The following is a 22815-nucleotide window of genomic DNA, read 5'->3' as shown; positions in this document are numbered from 1 at the left end:
TGCTGTCGTTCCATATGCATTTGTTTTCGCCTTCACTTCACTGCAGAGGATTAATCAACATAATAATAGTGTGCGTGTGTGTTGTGTTTAATGCTAGAGTCTAAAAATGATGATTTAATGACGTTAAAATATAACACACAGCAATTTTGATTACATGACAAACAGACACAGAAGCACAGAGTTTCTATAGATTTGCTGTTCGGACATGTCTTCCTCACATCCAGGCAACAGCTCCTGGAGTCTCTGATCATCTTCAGAGGATGAATTTACCTCAGATATCTTCTGGAACTGGATGTTGGCCTGGCTGCATTTCTCTGCTGTCTCTAGCGCCACCTTATAGTTGTCCACAAAGGCTTTGTACACTCCCAGTTGGCTGGCCTGAGGCATGTGAAAGGAAAATAAGATGTATTAAGGAGCAGAAGAAACAAGCTGGAGTTCAAACAAAACTGAGGAGCCAATGAGCAACTGGTTTACTCTCTAATTCATTTACTGTTGCAGCGCTGCACAAATCTGTTATGACAGCAGACCAAAATCCATTGGCATACATATATCACTTCCATACTTCTGCACGTCATACCATTATATTAAAATTCATATACAGCTCTGGCAGATTAATTAATTTCTATTTCCCTCAGGAGGTTTGAAAAGAGTGCTGCAGTCTCCCTTTTGCTCTATCAGCAGACGCACATACACACCGTTACACACATACTGTCAATGCACACAGGCTAGTCATATTCCCATAATGCCACTCCACTGGTGTCTCTGTGCAGTCTTCCAGATTGAAACAGATTCGCTCTCTGTTTCCTCGCCCCTTTCATTAACAGCCCCTCTCTGCTGCACTGTATGTGCATTGTAACACAAGCTGCAGACCAGCAGTGCATGAATATGCATCCTGCTACAGCTCTGCTTGAATGGCTGGGCTGAAGAGCTGACTGCACCCTATTAAAGCAATGAGATTGGATTCAGCTGAATAGAGTGAATGAGTAAGAGTTGTTACTTTTGTCCTTAACCCCCGTCCTCCTCTATTTTCATTTCCTCTCCTTCCACTTCCCCTCGGAGCGTGAAGTTGGGCTCAAGAGAGACATGAGGGAATCATCCAGCCTCATGTGACACATATTGTGGTGTTGATCAATATGTTCTCCGCGGGAACAGATGATGGAGAAAATAAAACAAATAGTCAGCAGTTATTTCGTGCTACAGCCATCTAAGCACTGACAGGAAGTCAGCCAAACGAGCGTCACTGTCTGTATATCATCTCCTCATAATTGGAGGCTTTGCTATGTCAAACCAAAACCCTGCATGGAAGGAAGAAACCACCATGTCTGATCGCTGAATCTCCAAAGACCTGGCAGCTTGGCTGGAAAGTACAAACCGAGGACAATGACACGATCATGTCATTGGCTCATCGTGTTGCTTGGACACGCTGTGACCGATGTGAAACATCTCCAGCTCTGTCCGCCAATGCAGCACAGGACTCAACATAGCACTGCACTTCAAATGACCAGATGACAGGCCAAAGTGGCGGGTAGGAAAACAACAGCGTGGAGGTGGGAAGGAGAAGATGATGAGGGAAAGAAAGAAAGGAGGGAGGAAAGAGAAAGAGACAGAGGGGACAGTGCTGGTGAGTTTCAGAAATACCTTCTGCAGGATTTTACTGCTCTGATTGTAACACGCAGCACGCAGTCCAACCTCTGCTGTGATTTTTAATTTATGTTAGACGATGCCTGGCTCTGTTTAAACACTAATCACGTTGTTTTGATCAGTAAGAGAAAAACAAAGACAAACACAGCCATAAAACCTTGAGACACTAAAGCTAACAGAACTTAATGGAGCTGTATCATAGACGGGTTTTGGTGGCAATGGGATTTCCAAGGATCCAAAAGAAACTAATCACTCTTCTTTGTACACATTTAAGCCTCGCGACAGCCTTTTTACAATATTACCAACATTAATCAGGTAATCCTGTCATACACGATACAATCCTGTCTGAATGAAAAAGTACAGCTATCTAGTAAAAGAATGAATAAAGCCAAATACTCAACATTTGTATACAAAGTATACAAACTGAATATCAGTCAATAATCAATCCATCGCTGGCATACAACCAACCACCACCACAATCTAAAACTGTATGTGTTGCACTCGGTGGTCTACAATAGGCCATAGTTCCTGTTGCCAAAATGCTGTTCCCCTTGATCTCTAACACTCAAACTTCAGTCATCTGTGCAGATGTCATGTGACAAATGACTGCAGTGTGCAATCAAAGCAGGGAGATTTCACCATAGTACCTACTCTCAAATGGTGCAACGACTAGCATCTCTGTGTGACGACACCATAGTTTACATAGTACAATTGAGGATAATGGGAATATCATTTGTTTTTCTGGTCATGAACAAAAGTATGCTTTGACCTGATAATGGAGTCAGATGAAAGGTTAAGGGATCACCAAAGTTGCTACAGTTCATCATTCATCCAGTGGTTATCGACATATCTCACTAAAAGCCAAAAAAAGCCAACCTCATGAGGCACTAGAGGACAGGTGAGAGAACCACCAGTCAGCAGGCTTCAGCCTCTTGGGAGCATGAATGTCTGTGTAACATTTCAAGGCAATCCATCCAATAGTTGTTGAGATACTTCAGTCAGATACAAAGCGGTGGACCAGCTGACTGACCAACTAACACTGCCATCCATAAAGCCGCCATAGCATGTCCAAAAAGACTACCACGGCGAAGCATGTATCCATTTAACACTAAAGCATAATACACGGATTACAAATACAGTTGGTGTCCTCAGAAATGCCTTTAAATGATCTTTAGCCCAAAAGCTCTTCAGAGCCACAACTGCAGCAGGTTAAAGCCTTCCCACTTGCCTCCCGAGACACTGATAATATGGTCGGTCAAATGCAGTCCTGGCAGTCACAGGCTGCAGCTGAGCCCTTCTTCAGACATGAAAAAGGTGAGAAAACGTGGAACTGCAGTTGGCTTTTACTGTACATCCTGCCTGTCTATAACTCTGTCCTCTGTTGCTCCACTGGTCTCCATGCTGCTGAGCAGTAGGGAGTCGACCAGCTAATTACTCTGCCATCTGTACTCTCACACTGCCACTCTGACTAAATGTTTAGCTGCCACATAACATGCTCATGTACGCACATATACGCAGCACAGATGGGAGCTGATGACTACACTAATAGGTGTCACTTGGTGGTGCGACTCCTGGGGTCCACAGAGAGGAGGGGGAATGAGAGGAAGTACTTAAGCTACCAGAAGAATTACATCTCTACACGAGAGCCCTGTTCATTTCCTCTGCTACTAAATATAAGCTTAAAGCACTTTCAATCAATCTTCCTGAGATGCTAACACATTTCCCCCTCTGAATGTTTGAATCGCTCATTAATTTTTTTTTTTTTTCCTTAAATATTCTAGTAAATAATGAGCACTGATTTAGTTGTTTTTGCTCACTAGTCGCAAGCTGGCTTCGCTTGCTAAAGTCTAAAACCAGACGCTATTTCATCAAGTGCTAAGGGGAAGTCTTTTACATCAGTTTGGTGCTCAAAGCTTGTCCACATTTTCAGACTATATAATCAACAATCCTGAAGTACATCGTGTCTGTCTTCTTGTATCATTTTATATACTTAAAATAAATTAGATTGATATTTACTTTTTCATAAATACCCACTGAATTAACAGGAAGTAACAACCTTTGAATCATAGTGTGCTACTGCTAATAATAACTGGTTGACGTGTTGGTTTTTTTAGAATGTCAAAATGTACCTGAAACCATCTGTTGATTTTGAAAACCAAAAGTGAAAGATGTCAACATGGCAGATTGCACGGTTCCATGTGAGCCTATGACAGACATCTTCGTCAGGTTCCTCATAATGGTGAAAAGCCAGTTTCAAACAGAGTCGTGGTATCTATACATCAGATTAGAACCGGGAGCGGAGTCACTGGGGTGTAAATAAACAGGTGACTTTCTAAGCTTTTCGTTGTTTTGGAGAAGAAACAATGTGACACCTTGATTTTGTCCACAGATATATGGTCACAAGCTGTAAGCTGACAGACTGACAGTCTACTGCATGCTGTTACACATTTCAAATTTAAATAAAGATCTGGTCCACTGAACAGACTATTTTAATCCGTCACATAAAATACTTCCGGTTGTAAATCAAAGCTGCCAGCTTGCTGAAACAAACACTGAGTTACAGGCAAGACAGACTGAGCCAGAAACATTTTGCAACTTCATAGAGTAACTTCCATTTTTCGAAGACCAAAATAGATGTCTTGTTTCTAAAAAGCTTATTTGTCTGAGCTGGCATGACGCTTACTTTTGTGCTCTAGTCAAAACAACAGTGTGCTCATGACTTGGCAAAATGTCACCAGATCTCTCGTAACAGGACATCTGATTAACTCACAGCTCATTAGCAAGAAAAACATGGCGTCAGCTGAAGACAGGACATATTTAACCACTAATTCTAAATCAGTTATTCACATTTATCTGGTTATTGTCATAAAATATAAATAGAGATGTCTAAAACTGCAAATGCTATTCTCTGCATATTCCAAAGCTCAACAATACTATTGTTTGATACCACAGCTCAATCATATCTTTTAAAACAGAAGAAGCAGCTAAAAAGAAGGTTTTCATTGTAATTTATAATAATAGGCCATATTTTCAATCAGCTAATCAATTGCTAATTTAGCATGAAATCCACAGCAGCACTCATCTAAGACAGCTACTGGATACAGCGCATATTGCTGTGGGATGATGCTCGAGAAGGTAATAAAGAATTTATTGTCCAATACCTTTTAGAAATTCTATCACAAACCGAGGCTGTAAAAGCAATAACACTATGAACAGCAGGGTGGCAAAAAAGAGAATTTGAACACTATGAAAATGAACCTAGTTAATGGCTCATATACTGTATACAATCATCCCTGTGTTCTCTATCTCCTGTGGTGCTCTGACACTCCCAGCTTTAGCGTAAAAAAGCCTGTTGTTACTGTCAGGTAGAAGAGGCTTGCAGCAGTTCACTGACACTTTTCTAAATGGAGTGTCTTAGTCTGTCTGGGTTCCAGTCCAGGAAAATTAGAAACCGCAATATTGTGTGAGCGCCTGCCCACAGTGGACGGACTCATGGTGACCCAACAGGACACAGTGTGCCAGGGTTTACTGACGACCAATCAAATGAGATGCACTGCTGCTGTCAGTAAATGACATTCAAATTGGCCACTGAAGATAACCATTTTTATTGGACGGCCTCTGGATTTTACACACGACATGGGCATCATCCTGTAAATGAAATTTTTATGAGGACTCATTTTTCCTACTAAAAGTCCAGTTTCTTCCATCTCAGTTGAAAGTCTCTATTACAGCATGTTGCATCAGCTCATCCAGAGTATGTCAAACACTTGTAATGAGTATCTGAAATACAGTACATCAAGGCACACAGGCACTGTATATGCACACACTCTTACAGCATGTTATGTGCTGAGAAGCCTGGTTCAAATGACATCATCCACTGCAAATCTGACAATGCAGTGATGTAACACAGAAGGAGGACTGAGGCCTGGAGCCTGCATCTATACACAGACACATCCACACACATAACAATGATGCACTGAGAGCAACGTAATCCAGTGCAAATAAGACGGCCTCGACAGATCTGAGACTGCAACATTACAGCTGATGCACTCAGACCACAGACACACACACACTGATGCACACACAGTCTAATTAAGACAAGTGACTCATGAGTACAAATAGTGAGAGTCTGACAATTCTCCTTTTAACACATTTATATGTTCCCTGCAATTGATGGAGAGGGGGAGGAAAAAAAAACCCACACTGTAATTTTCCACGTCAGACTCACCAGCTTCTGGAACAAATGTCCCACGGTGACCTTCTCATCCCACTGCTGGATGTTGGGTAAGAGGGCGTCATAGAACTCCTTGTGGATCTCAAAAATGTCCTGGATTTTGTAGAAGATGGTCTCGACCTGCTGGATGGTCAGGACGGGCTGTGAGGTCGTGGCCGTGGCTTTCAGGGGTCGCATGGGCTGAACGGACAGAGAGAAGGGACAGACTCTGAATACAAGTCAGCTGACTTGGACCAACCTTAAGCATCTTTTCCAAAGGTTAACTACACTAAAGTTTTGAATAGTACTGTATAACCGTTTTCCTTGACCCATATCTGTTTGTTTAATAAGTCACATAAAGCATTTCACCGTGGCATACTGAGGTTGTGTCTAATTTAAGAGCAGGCTTTAATAACAAGAACAATTTGGGGAAATTATTTGGCCAATCAGTGGCCTAGTTGGGCCAGTGCCCGAAAAAAAAAAAGTATCTGATCTTACTATGTGTCACACAGTGAGGAAGTATGTAATCTTAGCCTCTCTGCTCTGCAATTGGGTGACTCTCTTCTCCCCTGTGCAGTTTCTGACAAGCCAGATTGCACACCAACTCAGTTAATCATAGATATGTGTGGAGTTGACATGATGGAGGGGGCGGGGGGGTGCTGAATTACAGTGAAAACATGAAGGCTTTCACGTCATGGAAGCAAAAGCTCTCTCAGGGTGGTGATGAGTCAGTCCCCCTGCTCATTGCAGGGGTTGTGTGAAAAGCACCGACATTGGCTGCAGACACACACTTGATGCCCGCAGAGTGCTCGCTCATGGGGGAATCACTGGGTCTCTGTAAATTAAAGAATATGGTCTAGACCTGCTTTATATGAAAAGTGTCAAAGACATGACTTTTATTGCAATTTTGTGCTATATAAACTTCATCTTGCTTAGGCTCCTTCTTCCGTTGTTGATAGATCAGGGACTTTGCACACCAATTTCCAAGACTTATGGCTATAATATTATGCCTTCTCCTACAACTGATATTTTCAGTGTATTCTCAGCTCCAGGTGATTCCAGTCTTATTGCTCATTTGCAGAGGGTCATTGCCTTTTCCTTTCTATTAGCTAGACACTCAATTCTATTTCAGTGGATGGGTGGAACCTCTCCATCACACAACCAACTACTTTGAGATGATAGCTTATGTTAATGTCTTGTCTGATTAATGGGAAATAGCTCTATTAATAAAGTGTTATAAATGGCTCATTCTTTGCTGAGTACAGCAAAGTTTGTGTGTGACATTACAGATATTGATCGTTACTGAAAACGGGAGATTCAACATATGTCCTCAAACCTTACCGCCCATATTCATATCAATGTCATCTGATCTGTTGTCAGGCAGAAAAGTTCACATGAGATGAGACGTGTCAATACATATTGATGACCAAGGAGGAGTAGAGGAGAGGAGAGGAGAGGAGAGGAGAGGAGAGGAGAGGAGAGGAGAGGAGAGGAGAGGAGAGGAGAGGTCTCTGTCTCTTTGGTGCACAGTGGTGGTATGTTAGGAGGCTAAATACAAAGGACTGGTCTGCTGCCCTTGGCGTGAATTACCTCATCAGATGTTCATATCAGGCTGCAGTTTGCCAAGTGTACAAACAACTTCTGGCCGTCAACATCAGCCACCGTAATACCAAAACTGCATCCAACATATGAGCGGCTCGTGACTTTTGTTTGAGTCTTAGCTTGCCTTTAATATGGCAGCGTACACTAAAACCTGCCAAATATGAAAAAATGCAGGAAAGCAAAAACAAGAGTATGATCACACACTGTGTTCTACACGTTCACTCAATGACTGAGGAAGTGAAGGAGGATAGGAACAAAACTTTTTATTGGCCGGACTGCTGTGTCGTCACTGAGTGTTGGAAAAAAAAAAAAGGAACTGAGACACAGACCAGATTTCTGCAAGTATAACTGAAATCTTTTGTACACCTCACTGACTGACACCTAACGACAGCTTCTTGTGTTTGAGCGCTGGAGGTTTCGTCCTGTAGCTGCTGTGTGACTTGACACCATTTCATGTATCTTAATGCTGCCCTTGATGTCAGACTGACTGGATGTCACTCAAAGTTGTGGTAGTGAGCAGCAGGACATGACATAGTGAGCTTAGTATGGGGAAGCATGATCAGTTAGTGTTTCAGGAAGCTGCTGAAATGTGGTCCTGCTTTCAGTATGACCATTAACCACTAATGACAGTTCACATTGGCCTGCACCAACACGTGCAGCACTGCAGCATGCATGCAGCCACCTGAGGTGCTTTCCCCAGAATAAAGTGAATATCTGTCAGTGTCAGAACATTTAGAAGAATGTGAGATTATCTTCCAGTTGCTGTATTTAACACAGAATGTCAAGTGCAAAGCAGTGTTTTTTGCAGCGAACACATGTATGTGTGTGTGTGCGTGTGCGTGTGCGTGTGCGTGTGCGTGTGCGTGTGTGTGTGTCTTACCAGTAGCAGGGCCTCCAGCTGGTTAATGTAGATCTCCTCACTGGCCAAGAAACCAGACAGCACTAGTTTCTTCATCTCCAGTCCTTTCTCAATGTCCCCCTGTGCAGGATGAAACAGACCTGACTGTAATATTAAACACATACATTTCACACACACACCAAGGATCTTTGGTAAACCTTTCATTTTTAACCAGTGTCACATTACAATATAGTGACTCAAGCTCATTTCCTGCATGCCGCCACTGCAGTAAACATGAGATTAAAACACACACATTGAGAGTGCAGCTGTTTGCTGGGAATCTTCACTCATCTAAAAACATCTAAATGGCCTGCTTCCTCTGTGGAAAGGCTTATTCCACTCTACGTTGTGTTTTGACTTCAATATCAGGGAAGTCACCGCCCTAGTCATGTATGACAAACACGTAGCGAGAGCAAAACAAGGTGCGCTTTTATCCCTGAACTGAGGAAAACACTAGTAACTCTACTAATACTTAAAAGGAGAAAAGGTGAAAAATACCTATACAAGCAGTGAGCTAGAAACTACAAAGCACTATGACAGATGGAGGGATGAGGACGTCCACCTGACTTACCTGAAAGTGAACCATGTTGTTAGTGTATTGTAGTGTACAGTATATTTTGTGTTGGAAGTGGACGCTGAAGTGACTGAAGGAACAAATACTGAAATGAAATCTGTCTTCATTAATAAGATATCCTCCATACAAGCTGTGTGGTATTCAATTCAGCATGCACACTGATTTGTTTTATATGTACAGGAATATCCAAGGAAGCCTTTGATAAAATATATTACACACTATGAGATGGTGTGAAGATGGTGTGAAGATATATATATATATATATATATATATATATATATATATATATATATATATATATATATATATATATATATATATATATATATATATATATATATATACACACACACACACACACACACACACACACACACACACACACACACACACACAAACACAGACAGACATACATACATACATACATACATACATACATACATACATACATACATACATACACAAACACAACAATGATGTATTAACACCTGCAGCGACAAGTCCCACTGTGTGTAAATGTACTATAAATGTCAAAAATCCACAGTGGTGTTAATATAATCCAAACAGGTCAGGTCACTTTATGTATAAAGCATAATGTGTTGAACAAAACAATTAAAATGTGTGAAAGCTACTGAGACAAGCCTCTTAGCTTAAGAACTTTCCAAAGAAAACACATGCACACCTGTTCTGTCACTGACTCTTTGCCCCACCAGCTGATAACAAGCACACAAACAAAAGGCAATAAAGTGGAGGACTCTAGTCAAAGTGACATTAAAGTGAGACGTGCGTAATATAAGGGAAGCCAAAGGACAGCCATGACAGCAGAGTGGAAGATTAATTATTAACACTACAAGATCCTTACAATGATATCAGCACACTAGCTCTGCCTGATAAGACGTGGAAGAAGCCATGACCTCATTCTTTTAACCCAATCACAACCACCATGCAGCTCCTCACACAGCTGCCGAGACTGGACAGATATGAACTTGCAGGATTATTAAGAATTAGTTTGCAGCAGAAACTATTATTATTTACCTGCAAAACACACAACATGCAGCACTTTTACAGGGAAATTAGGCACCTTTGCAACATACATGCATGTAACTTGTAACACACTTGGTGCTGAACAAGGATTGATTCATTCCACCATGTCTCCTTGAACTGAAGTGTGAAAAGTTTTCGGTGAGCTGCGCTCATGTTATCACCTCAGTAAGTTAAAGAGGGATTTCAGCAGCAGGGTTTGAGCTTGTGAGACGGAGCTTCAGTCTGTTATAATGCTGGCATTCCTCAAAAGAAACTGAAAGAAAGACCATGTTGCTTATGAATACAACTCATAACCAAAGCAGCGCGAGAAATGAGTCAGACTCTGATGCGTCTTTGATATTCAAGCTCACCATTTATTTTAAGCACCGCAAACCATATGCATGTCCACATGTCCAGACAGTGTGCTTTATTTTTTATTACATCTCAAAGCTACTTCAAGGTCTGAGATGTGATGCCAGCTCCATGAGCAGTGCAGAGAGATGGATTCTATTATCAAAGTAAACGTGTGTGCGTGTGTGTGCGTGTGTGTGTGTGTGTGTGTGTTGCTGACGTGTAAAGCTTACTCCCTCAGTGACAAACATGTCACAGCAGGGAGAAAGAAAAAGTCAGGAAAGGAAGGGGGAAAAACTACTTCTCCCGACAGTAGGAATATTTTCCCTCTGCTGTACAAAGAGCTACTGTGTGGCGAGAGGGCAAGATGAGAAATACATGAGCAGTGAAAGGATTTTTCCATGGCAACCTGCTCCCGTGCATGCACTTCTCAGATATGTTTTTCATACAAAAAAAAACCAAACTGCATCTTTTCCTATTGTGCCCTTGGGCTGTGCGTTAAAGGAGCTGATCTCAAGAGTGATCGGAACAGCGCAGACAGCCCTGCTTTTTGTCAATTCATCTACACACACACACACACACACACACACACACACACACACACACACACACACACACACACACACACACACACACACACACACACACACACACACACACACACACACACACACACACACACACACACACACACACTTCTCAAGAAGTTGCCATTAGAAAAAGAAAGCAGCCGTCTTTAAAAAGCAGCATAGTAAGGAGGCATGTGCTCCAGAGTAGCTGGCTCATTAGGCCACTCTGAGAGCCCAGTGGCTGACACAAGTGTGAGTGCGAACACACAAACAAACTCACACACACACACACACACTTGCAGCACAGATGGCTCATAGGCACACGTAGCAGCACATAGTGACGCCACATCATGCCAAGACACCAATAAGACTTTCCACTTTGCTATACATAGCTAAGCTCTCGAGCCTGGTCAGTGTGTTAGAGTTGCATGAGTATGTCCGTGTGTGTGTGTGTGTGTGTGTGTGTGTGTGTGTGTGTGTGTGTGTGTGTGTGTGTGTGTGTGTGTGTGTGTGTGTGTGTGTACTCCCCGGAACCAGCTGCCCAGCCGCTGTCTCACCTTGAACTGCCTAAGTGTGGGAGTGATGGGATCCAGCTCCCCATCTCCATATTCAAACACCTCCTCCTCCTCCTCCAGCACCCTGTCCAAGTAGCACAGCACCTCCTCCTCTTCCTCCTCCATGATTCTTTCTTTCTTTTTCTTCCCTTCCTTCGTCTCCTCCTCTCCTCTTTCTTCCCGAGATCCCCTTCTTCAGGGCCTGCCTGGACACATCAGTGTTTTCCCTTCAGAGCAAGTCGTCTGGACACCGAGAGAGAAAGAGGACCCCGCCTACACAACCCCACCCCCTTCCTCTGCTGAGCTTCCTGGTGTGAGCGCGTATGTGTGTACGCTATGTGTGTGAGCGTGTGTGCACGCGGCACTGTTCCACCTCGGTCGATGAGGTCTGCCCTCCCTCTACATCCGCCCCTCCCCTCACAACAAACGCTATCCAGCCACTTCCTTGATGGCTACACAGGCCGTTTCTGTCTTCTCTGGAAGAGTCTTCAGCTTCATTCTCTTTGTTTCTGTCTGTATCTTCAGGCAAAAGCCACTTCCTCAAACACACAGTCTCTCTCTTTCTCGCATTACTGGGTGTTAACAGAGTGCATTTCTCTCTTCTCTCTGGCCATTGTCTCTTTATTGATCTGCTGAGAGCCTTGGATGTGTGGATGTGGAGCCGAGACTGGCTAATGCGCCGCCAGTGCTGCTGATTCTAATTACAGGTCGCGTAGTTCACTGGGTCGCAGCAGTTTAGCACGGGCAGAACACGGGGTTAAAGTATGAAATAGTGTTTAAAAGAAAGTGAGCACAAAGACAAGCTGTTAGGAAAATCAATAACTCTGGATTAAAACTAGAAAGAAAATGAAGCAGAGACACGTGAATGACGGGATGATTCATGTGAGTTTGCGTGTATTTGTGAATGAAAGCACACCACAACCTCTCACCCTGCTCTTAACCTTTGGATGCCACTTTACAGGAAGTGAGACCCACTGCTGCACTGTCAACCACCCTCTAGATCCTCCCCCCCCCATTTCTGTGTCTGAAGATTTCGGAATCGTTCTTCACAGCGTCCAACGCTTCGTCTTCGCGGACCATGTCTGCAGACGAATCTTGAAATATCTCGGCTGACTCTTTGGGCTGCTAACCGCCTAGTCTGTATTATACAGGTCAGAGTGATTTTACAAACCAAGGACTTGGAAGAGAGTTGGGAAAATAAATAAGAGTAAGTTCATGTGTGTGGCTTGTATTTCTAGGTCACCACTACTGTGAGCCATTAATATGGCCAAAGAAAGGATCATATAACACCCGCTGTACTTACACCCTGCATTTGAATAAGGAAGAACCCTTTAAAGGAGCTCAAACCTCAGGCAGAGCAATTGGTGAGCCATCCCAAAACACAAACAAAAACATCTCCAAGTCCAAACTGAACTCAGATGCATGCACATCGACAAATGTGTTCCTCGTGCTGAATGTATGTATTTTGGCATGGAGGTGTCAGCGTCGGCGCTCTTGTGTCAGCGGATGAAAGGGCGGTGCAAACTTTAGACCTTTAGAGTGCATCAGGCAGCAGTGTCTCACATGAACTCTGCACAGTCTCTCCCAGCATCAAACCAGGTGGCAAACCATGAACTGCTCTGACTCAATTTGCTTTCTGAGCGTAGGTGAGGAGAAATAAAAGAGTGGGTGATGGAGTGGAAGCACAAATCTAGATTATCTAGTGCTATGTTTGGCTGCCATTATGCACGATATAATGGTGTCTCGAAGATCCAAAGACCAAAGTGTTTTAAATAGCTCTGTTGGTGTAAATGAGAATCATTACTGATTAATTATTAATTATTATTGCATTAAGGTTAATTCATGAGATCACCTTCTCACAAAAAATGATGGAGCTGATAATTATATTACGTTATATTAAATGGTTTCAACGTGAAAACGTCCCGTCTCGACTGTTCTTAACCAAACTTGCCACTAGATGGAGACACATTTTCATTTACATGAGCTGACCCCTGCACAGAGGGACTCACAGTGAATACAGCAGAACAATAAGCTCAATAATTCAAATATCACCACTATTATAAAGGCCACAGTGTGTTTACAATGCCTTGATAATACCACAGCTTGGAAAAGAGAGCCAAAGGGAGACAGCTAAAGGGCGAACAGAGCGAACAGGAGCAAATTCTTTATTTCTGATTGATGTATAATGAAGAAACAAGGTAGAACCCTCTGAAGCTGTGCTGTATGTGATTCACATTAAAGTCTGAGTCAAACAATCACGCCTGCTGTGGTTTCCATTCAGGCTATTTCATGCTACAAGTCAAAGCTGTGTATGTGTGTGTGTGGGCCAGTTCAGGTCAGGGTCAACATGACTCCCGCTGAGCCTCCCTAGGGTGCCAAAGCACCCAGACACACCAGCAGTCACACGGGACACACAAGCAACATTCATTCATTCACACACACTCACACACACACACGCACACGCACACACACACACACACACACACACACACACACACACACACACACACACACACACAGTTAGCAGTCATGGAAAGAGCACTGCCAACCTTTGACCTACTGATATAAAGGAGTGAGTGAGTAAATAACAGGACCGCAGGCAATGAAATATGCAGATAAAAACATTTAGAAAACAGTCAGCATTTTTGTGAGAGCACTATATTGCTGCTCTCTTGTCTAATAAGAAATGAAAAGAATGATGATGACCCAGTGTATTTCCATTTCATCAGCTGTTCTAAATGCCTGGTGTCCAGAAGGACTTTACTGGGAAAAATCCACAGAAAACATTAAGTGTTTTTGTGTTTCCTGCAGCAGCAGCAGCAGCAGCAGTTGATGTGCAGTAAACAGAGGAGATACTGCTCCTCTTCTTTACATGGGCTGTGATAGCAACAGTGACCAATTAAATGAAGAAAAGAGTGTGACAAACAGTATCTAAACTCTAAGTTACGCATTCTGATGTGCAGTAATAAACTGATAATCCAAAGAAAAACAGATGATTACTACAATGACCACTTTTAGAAAGGTTTAAACAACTTTATGGATAAACATGGTGCTGGAATGTATTCTTTATTCAAGCTCGGACTGGCTGATCAGTGATGGCGGCGTCAGTGGCCAGTTCCTGCTGCTGTGGATGCGTCACCTGCAGTGTGCTGCAGGGGTCCAGCTATTGTGGCTAATCGCTAGCAATTACACTGGGTCCTAAACTGGCATCTTACGTCAAGGAGAAACAATCAGAGGCCCAGAAAAGACTAAAAGATGCTGATCACAGATCGAACTTGGTGTGAAATCATCTCACATGAAGCTCCTGCTGCTAACAAGGAGAAACACTGACTGATCAGTTTTAACTGTATACTCATCACAGGATGCCAGGGGCTTCATAATGTGAACAATTTGACTTTTAAAGAAAATTTCACTGCCTTTTGAAAATGACCTCATTTCAAAACCGTGTTTAAAATGAGTTTTAAGTACAAAAATCCCCTCTGTGTTACTATAGCTACACTGCAGCTCAGCAAGTAAATGCACCATCCAGGGAAACACAAAGACAGAATATAGTACTAAAACTCTGAAACATACACACTTGATCTGACAGGCTCACACTGCTGACGTCCATATTGGCTGAACTTTAGAAAGCACTGTGACACAGAATGAGGGCTGTAGATTTTATCCCCACTCACTTACACTGGATCTCATCAGGGCTGGTACAGACAGGAAGAATGATGACATCGACCAATCACTCTTTCAATGTCCATATGGGCATGTGAGTAATGGATAAAAATGTTTTCACATAAGAACAGAAAACTCTCACATGGCGAATACGAATGCTGCTGCATTGTCAGTCAACAATAATATAACACTGATGAATGAAGAAACACGTAGATTTAGTGACCAAATCATCACTGAGGCTGACACCTTATAAGTCCTGAAGCAACCCAAATGCTCTGTGGTGTAGGAATTCAGTCTAATAACTTTAAGTATCCTTTGGAATAAGATACTGTTCATAATCCATTAGTTATAGTGGATCAGCTAAGACCTACATAACCATTCTCGGGCCTTTTAGGATTCTTCTATATTCTACTTCAGAAACTTGCCTGGAGGATTTGTACCTGAGCCAATCAGTCATGTAGCGTGTAATCACAACCTGAAACATCCAGCTTGTGATTTACGTCGCACTGCTCTCGCTCCCATCTGTCATTATTCTGGTGTCTGGTAATATAGAGTTGTGTGTGAAGGTTCAAGCATGTAGGACTGCTACTGATCTGGACCTGCCGCTGTGTGTGTGTCCGTGTTTGTGTGTGTGCATGCTCTTACCCCTGGCAGCAGACCCTCTGGTGGTGTGGGGGAGACAGTTTCGCCGTCGGGACCCTGGGGCGCACACAGCTGGGGCGACATGGTGGGCGATTCATCTATATAGGGCAGCGTCTCTGAGCCGTCCTGTGACTTGCCGTCCTCCGCTCCGTCCCCCTCGTAGCCATCTGTGTTGTAGTTAAAGTCTGGAGGACAGGGACAGAGAGGAAGATGAAGGGAAAAGGAGAGAGATTGATGCGGATTAGCATTTCACCACAGAGAACAAGGCCATCGCTGGGCTCCAGTGACTCACAACCACAACTCACTGAGAGCAATGTAGTATTCCTCAATGCGACTTTCACACGCTGAATTCTCCTTTTGCGCGAATAAAGAAAATGGATGAAACAAAGCTGAAATGCCTACATGCAGATGGCATGTAGATTTTTAAAAGGTAAAAGAAGAATAAAGATGGGACTACACAGAATAACAGACTGGCTACCTGTGGACTGCCAACAACAGCTTTAAACCAGCTGCCTGTGCTGAAGATGCCACAAAGCAGCACACTCCACATGTGACTTTCTTTAAGCTTCATTTTGTAAGCGTGGTTATCACAGTCTTGAAGTTTTCTATATTAGGCATTGAGGTCGATATTCATGTCCAGTGACACTGCTGGCGTTCTGGCCTGAGTAACAATGACAGCTCCAGCGGAAGGGAACGACTGACTCCAAATCGACTCGTGCCTTCAAAAGAACACTGGAGGAGAAAACAGTGGAATAACAAAAGGGCATGGGGTGATATAAAAGCCTGAGTCAGACATAAAAAATGATAGCTTGACACCTTTTATTGGAGAGGAGAGGTGTATATGTATGTATGTGTGTGTGTGTGTGTGTGTGTGTGTGTGTGTGTGTGTGTGTGTGTGTCTCTGTGTGTGTGTATATATATATATATATATATATATATACACACACAGTATTAACACACACATATTAACACCTGCAGCAATGAGGTGTTCTCTGATTACCAGGCTGTAGCTACACATACTCTAGATTTACATTAGCTTTCTAGGATGTTTTGAACACTGATGGCAAAGAAATCCTGTTAGTCCATCTGATATCGTTAAGTATGTTTATTTTGTAAACTTGGAATAGGAGAAGTGCATTTACCAAAGATTGCGTAACTATTCCAAAGAGCCATGTAGCAGTGAGCTGGTGTAAAAGCAGAACCAAATGTTTGAAAAGCAAATTATGTGGGAGGTGTGTGGGTGATCGGATCTGCCTGCATATATAACCTGTGCTGAGCTCAAAAACAATGTTAAGGTACAAATGCATGTTAATTCAACACCACTGCAACGACGGTCATGCGCTCAAGTGTGTGTGCGTTTGTGCATAAGAATACCAGACAACTCTAACGAGCCACAAGTGAGAACTAATTGGAAAATAAAAGCAGGGGTCAATCCCCACTGGGAAGACACACACCATCAAGCTAATGTTGATGGGTGCCTCGACACACCGCCGTCTGTCACCTTCTGCCACGCACCATAACCCACAGTCACTGGACCGCCCACCTGCCAATCAAAAAAAAATTCCCTCCATCTGTTACTTGCATGCGAGTATGTGTGTGGACTGTGGGAGTCACAGCTACCATATGGTATATTTGTAGCTGTTGGGCAAATAGCTGACAAATGGTGCATTCGGGACTGAGCTGACTCAATGAAGCATTTAGAAAAAAGCGCGACAGTGTGCTGAAGCGCTGCAAGATGACACGAGCCGAGCACGGGACATAAAGGTGAGGATGGGGTTAAAACACTGAGATACGGTCATCTGTCCAATGCCAACTGTGCTGTGACTGAGCCACAGAAAAGAACAGCTCTTCCAATATGCAAGTGTGTGGTTGCATGCATTTGTTTTTTTTTTGCTCTCTCCTCCATCTCTCTCTTCCATCTGTTTCCTCTGTGACTCTTCTGTACACCTTCTGGCCTCCTGGCTAGTTTGTCCCAATCTGCTCCAGTTGCGTGGGTGGAATGTGAGCATGGTCGAAAAACTGAAAACTTGTTGGTTTTTGCTAACATATTTATGTGTTGTTTTACATGTAGCGCTCAACGATGCACCCCAAATCCTTTCCTCCTCCCAGCTCGAGGCTGGTGTTTCATTTCTATTTGCAGAAACATCAGTAGACAGCAGAAATCCTTCAGAAATACAGTGCTGAGCAGAGAGCCAGTCCATCATGGAGAACAGAGTGGGACAAAGCAGAGCAAATGGGCTGAACTTGCACTCGGCTCTCTGGCTCACGCTCAGCCTCCAGTGTGCGCACACATGCACAAGCTGTGTGCTTCCAGCTTACTTACAGTCACCTGAGCTCTCATGCATACAATGATTTACTGTCAGCTTTGTTTTCATTGCGTGTTAAACTGTTAAGTGAGTCATTAGAGTCATTTTGTGTTTGGTGAATCTCTGTGTGCAATTTGGTGTGTGAGTGCTCATTATTTCTACTCATTATGTCTGATTAGCTATATTAATGCCAGACAGACAGAGGTACAGAGAGAGAAGGCAGCAAATACAAAAGAAAAGGCAGACTGTGAAGATGTCTCTTTGGCCTGGATGCTGCTGCTGAGATCAGACCAAGAACCAAAACAGTCACAGAACAGAGGCGATCAAAGAGGCAGGAGTAAAGGTTGTGTGTTCAGTAACGCTGACATTACAGCCTTAAGGGGGTGGAACAAAGTTGGCAGGGAACACCACATACATACACTTGTGGTGACAATAAAATGCACCACTGCTACTGTGCAGAAGCTCAGTACCTTCATCCACTGGTTCATGTGTTCATATATGTGTAACTTAACAACAGGCAGTTTTATGAGGGGAATTACTGTGAACACCGTAAAGGGCAGCAGTGCACTTACACATCACTTCAATTCTCAGACCAGGAAGTTGGCCTCTAGCCCGTGTAATGTAGGTATGCCAATGAATGAACTTTAAAATTTGGCTCAGTACCAAGTTTCAACAACACTGATTTATGATAGAAACTTTCGTCCAGTGACAAATGTGCTTCCAGTAGATAAACAGCCGCTGTAGATTTGATTGGCCCACACTATATAAGCTGTCAGATAATACAGAGGAAGAGCGGTATAAGAGAGAAGGAAGAAATTAAATAACCGTGTCAACTAGCTTATTGTTTAAAGACCGGAAGGTGAGGAAGGTTGCCAAAAGAATGTGGATTTGAAAAACAGTGAACCAGAATATTTTCACATGTAACTCTGTGAATTTTGACCAAACCTGAGCTGGTGACCAAACAGTGGAGAGACTAACTGGCATTGCTCTGCTCAGTTTTACATAAACATGTTTAAGAATGAGGTGAACTGGGCAACTATGCTCAACTTGGTTCTGACTGTAAAAAAAGTCTTCTACAGCCTTTCATATATGATTTTCATGTCTGTCAAGAACACAAAAGGTCAACAATATTACCAAAATAATTTACTTTCAAGACATCCTTTTGTGAGAGGAGTTTCCACATTTTGCTGCCCTGTTTCAACCCACACTGTCTGCTCTGTAGAGCACAGAGGCCCCATTACAAACGAGTATGTAATAGGTCATCTTAAGAATAGCTGGCTCTGGACGTGAAATGCCGTCATGTGTCATCATTTATGGCAGAAACTAAAGACAGAGATTAATTATACAGCCATCAGAGTGTGCAGAGGCAGCTTTACCACCAGAAGATAAGGCAGGTGTGAGAAACTGTTTGTTGTTTCTGTTGAATTTGACTGCAGCGTGGCTCAAAGTATGTTCTGAATGTCTCATGCAGCTGCACTGAATTGATTCATCCCTCGAAGGCTGCTTTATCTGAATAATGTTTCCAGACCTGACGCGGTAAAACCATCCAGCAAAAGATAAAGACGAGAAAAAGGTCTGAAAAAATAAATTATTTTACTTTGCAGAAAAATGCTTTTTGTGGTTTCCTATGCTGCCAATCATTCTGGGGCCCTTGAGATTTACTCTGTGCACCCCCAAGTCTCTATACCACTGGTATACAGAGCATCTTCTCATCTGAAAGGGCTCTTGTTATCTATGTATGTCTGTCACGGCGCTTTTGTTCTACACTCCTTTTTACACACTGCTCCCAATAATCTATAAATATGCTGAATATCATAGTCGCTGGGCTACAAAGCTCACTGAAAATGACTCTTGCTTTGCTTCAGATTTCTTTGATAAATTGGTTCAATAAGACACGTTTTCCCAGACAAAATACAAATGCACATTAAAACAATATGAAGCAGCATCTCCGATTTCACGGCATCATCAATCACTTGCTTGTTTCGCTGTTTTGGCGTTTCTTTTAAAACCCTGCCACAGTCCCAGTGCTCACATGCGCCAGTGACACAGGAGTCCACACGTGCACATGTTTATCTGCACACGCTCTGACAGTCTGAAATGTAGGCTGCCTCAGTCTGCTAATGCACCCTGACAATCCCAATGTGTAACAAGCAGAAAAATCAATGCTGCACTGTCCGTCTATAGAGAGGGAGGTTTTTCTGTGGAGAGGATTCATCAGCCCTAACCTGTTATTACTGTTCAATAGAACAGTCCCCAAACACACACACACATTACACAGGCTTAAAACAGGGACAAGGTCAACATGACATGCGATTTAACAGGCGATAACGTCACGTAAAAGGATTGACTTGCAGAGGAGGAAGATCCTATTGAGAAATCAATGCCGCCTCGGTGTGGCACATCACTACACTGAGGCGAACCTGTCAGACTTGACCCACACACACATCAACAGACCAGAGAAACTGCACAGTCAAACACAGGGCGAGCAAGACTTACCATTGCTGGAGAGGAGAGAGCGGATGACACAAGCAGCCTCAAAGAAGAAAGCCATGAGCGTGTTGGCGTGTCTCTGACTGTTGTCTGACCTAAACACCTTCACTGGGACTCAAATGTGTCACCAAGGCAGGCGGGCAAACATTATGTCACAACTTAAGTCCCACCGGTCCCATTTCTTCAACTCAAAACACAAACTGAGAGGCTTCTTTAACTGCACTGCCAGACGAGTGAGGAGAAAGTTAGAGAGCTAATTTGGAGCTGCTGACCAGTGAATACTTCCACTGTTGTGAACCTTTCAGATAGCACTCATTCAAATGAAGGCAACAATGGTGTATTCAAACACACCCACAGCCAAAGAGGAAGTATGGCGGTATGGTAGCTATAAAATGCTTTGGAATACATCTCCGTGTTTCTCTGTCCACTGTACAATGTCACATCACTTCCCAGCTGGCCAATAAAGACTGCCCCTGTTATGCTTTATGGGTCATGTAACCATAAAAATCAATAGTGTGGGTCTGATGCCTGTGCATGGATTTTGGGTGCATTCCCTGTGCTGAAGCATGAGGAACCAACCAAAACTGGATTTCTGGTTCAGACAGTCAGGAATTCAAGCACTTGTCAGACCAGATGTGGATTAGGGACTTTTCACATTTGGAAATGATTGAAATCACGTTGTTGCAAGCTAGCACAGCAAGCTTCTATGAATCCAGCAAGCATGCTGTGATGAGCTGATGATGAACTATTCATAGGTTTATTTAAATACATAGTTTAGGGGAAATGGGGAACTAGGTGCATCATACAATTAGAGCCTGATCTGTAAATGTAAATGGAACACTGTCTATTGAAAAAGAGATATGCATTGTCTCACAGACTCACAAATAGCTGAACCACACGTGTGCATAAAAAGTTCCTGCAGTGCCACTAAAATGCTGGGCTAGAGCTGATGGCCATTACTGCACCATTAGCTGCGGAGTGGAGACCACAGAGCTATGAGGAGGATAAAAAACCAAATGTACACCGCTCATATCCTGTGTGTGCTGACCGAGGCAGAGCTGCCTGCAGAGAGCTTTAAAGAAAGAAAAAAAAAAAGCTATGATTAAAACGGAGATTTAATGTTGAGGCTGTTCGAACCAGCTGTTGATGTCCCGCATTGCATGTGAGGAAGTGCTGCTACCACTGCATAAAGAAAGCTGTACCAACAGTTTGCCATTTGCTGCCGCGGCCTTTCTAACAAACACTGTCTGAAGCTATTTTAGTGGAGATACTTTAGCTTTTCATGTGACCACAGCTGTCTCAAGTGACAAAATGAAGACTTCCCTTTGGAACTCAGCTCTCTTCAAGGTAAAAAAAATTACGCCATTATTGCTTTTCAATTCTGAGGGACATTTGGGCTGATGTTATATAACACAGGAAATGTCACTTTATGACACCTGTGACATTACATCATCTCCATATGGCCAGTAATAAACATCATGAAGAACATTTTTTGAAAAAATAATAACAAAAAACAACAAAAACAGATGCAGAAAGTAAAACTACATCAGCACCATCATTAGTGTTTCAGGGCTTGATTTTCCCTGCTGCTTCTTAGAAAACCAAACACAGTTTCATGTATCATGTACTTGATGTTTATCTCTCTCTGGACGTCCTTTGCACTCCATACTGCTTAGGGAAATTAGTGCAAGCCATGAGGGAACACAGACACTCTCACCGTGTCACTCACACCACAGATACATGCTCTACACAATTACTCATAGGCCCTGGTGAGCGTTGATGGGGTTAGATCAATGAGGCTCCAGTTAATAAGGAATGGCTTGCACCGGAAAACCTTTCAAACGGGGTAAACACACACACAAACACACACGAAGCACTCAGCTCTGCAACTGTGCAATTGTTCACTTCAGCGACTGCATGAGTCAATGCGACAGAGTGTAAACGGCAAGTGTTCAAATCTGCTTTGTGAGGAGAAAACTAGCTCAGCAGTTTCAGAGCAACTAGTTCCACATGTGGTGGAAGAAAATTTATGAAACAAATTTTTAAGAATGCCAAAATGCTGCCAGTATTGTCCTCACACTACAGAGCAATACTATAAACGCCTGGACATTAAATACAGTCTACAGCGGTCCTCAGTCTCTGATGTTATTTATGTCCATATGAGGCATTAAAAGCATTCTTCCCTGATGCATTCAAGGAGCCTCAGAAATATGACATTTGAGTGTCAGCTGCTGAATAATAATCCCTTTGATGGGAATGCAAATAAAGCAAATTTACATTACTCTTTCA

At 42.9% G+C, this 22815-nt stretch overlaps 1 protein-coding gene across 3 annotated transcripts in view; it reads right to left on the bottom strand.

The window, feature by feature from the left end:
* Positions 1-22815, bottom strand: part of abr (ABR activator of RhoGEF and GTPase) — a 114173-nt gene that overhangs the window by 56471 nt on the left and 34887 nt on the right. For 2 of the 3 annotated variants that reach the window (XM_070982432.1, XM_070982433.1), the window contains exons 2-5: positions 15734-15915; positions 8337-8435; positions 5870-6055; positions 271-378 (exon numbers count right to left, since the gene is read on the bottom strand). In XM_070982432.1, coding sequence (XP_070838533.1) covers positions 271-378; positions 5870-6055; positions 8337-8435; positions 15734-15915 — 575 coding nt within the window. Of the gene's footprint in view, positions 1-270; positions 379-5869; positions 6056-8336; positions 8436-11428; positions 11667-15733; positions 15916-22815 lie in introns of those variants that run through there. The other variant, XM_070982434.1, reaches the window with a different exon arrangement.

This window comes from Chaetodon trifascialis, chromosome 16 (genome assembly GCF_039877785.1).
Source record: "Chaetodon trifascialis isolate fChaTrf1 chromosome 16, fChaTrf1.hap1, whole genome shotgun sequence".
Classification (NCBI taxonomy): Eukaryota; Metazoa; Chordata; class Actinopteri; order Chaetodontiformes; family Chaetodontidae; genus Chaetodon; species Chaetodon trifascialis.
Note: the sequence above shows the minus strand (reverse complement) of the source record. Positions and strands in the feature narration are given on the sequence as shown.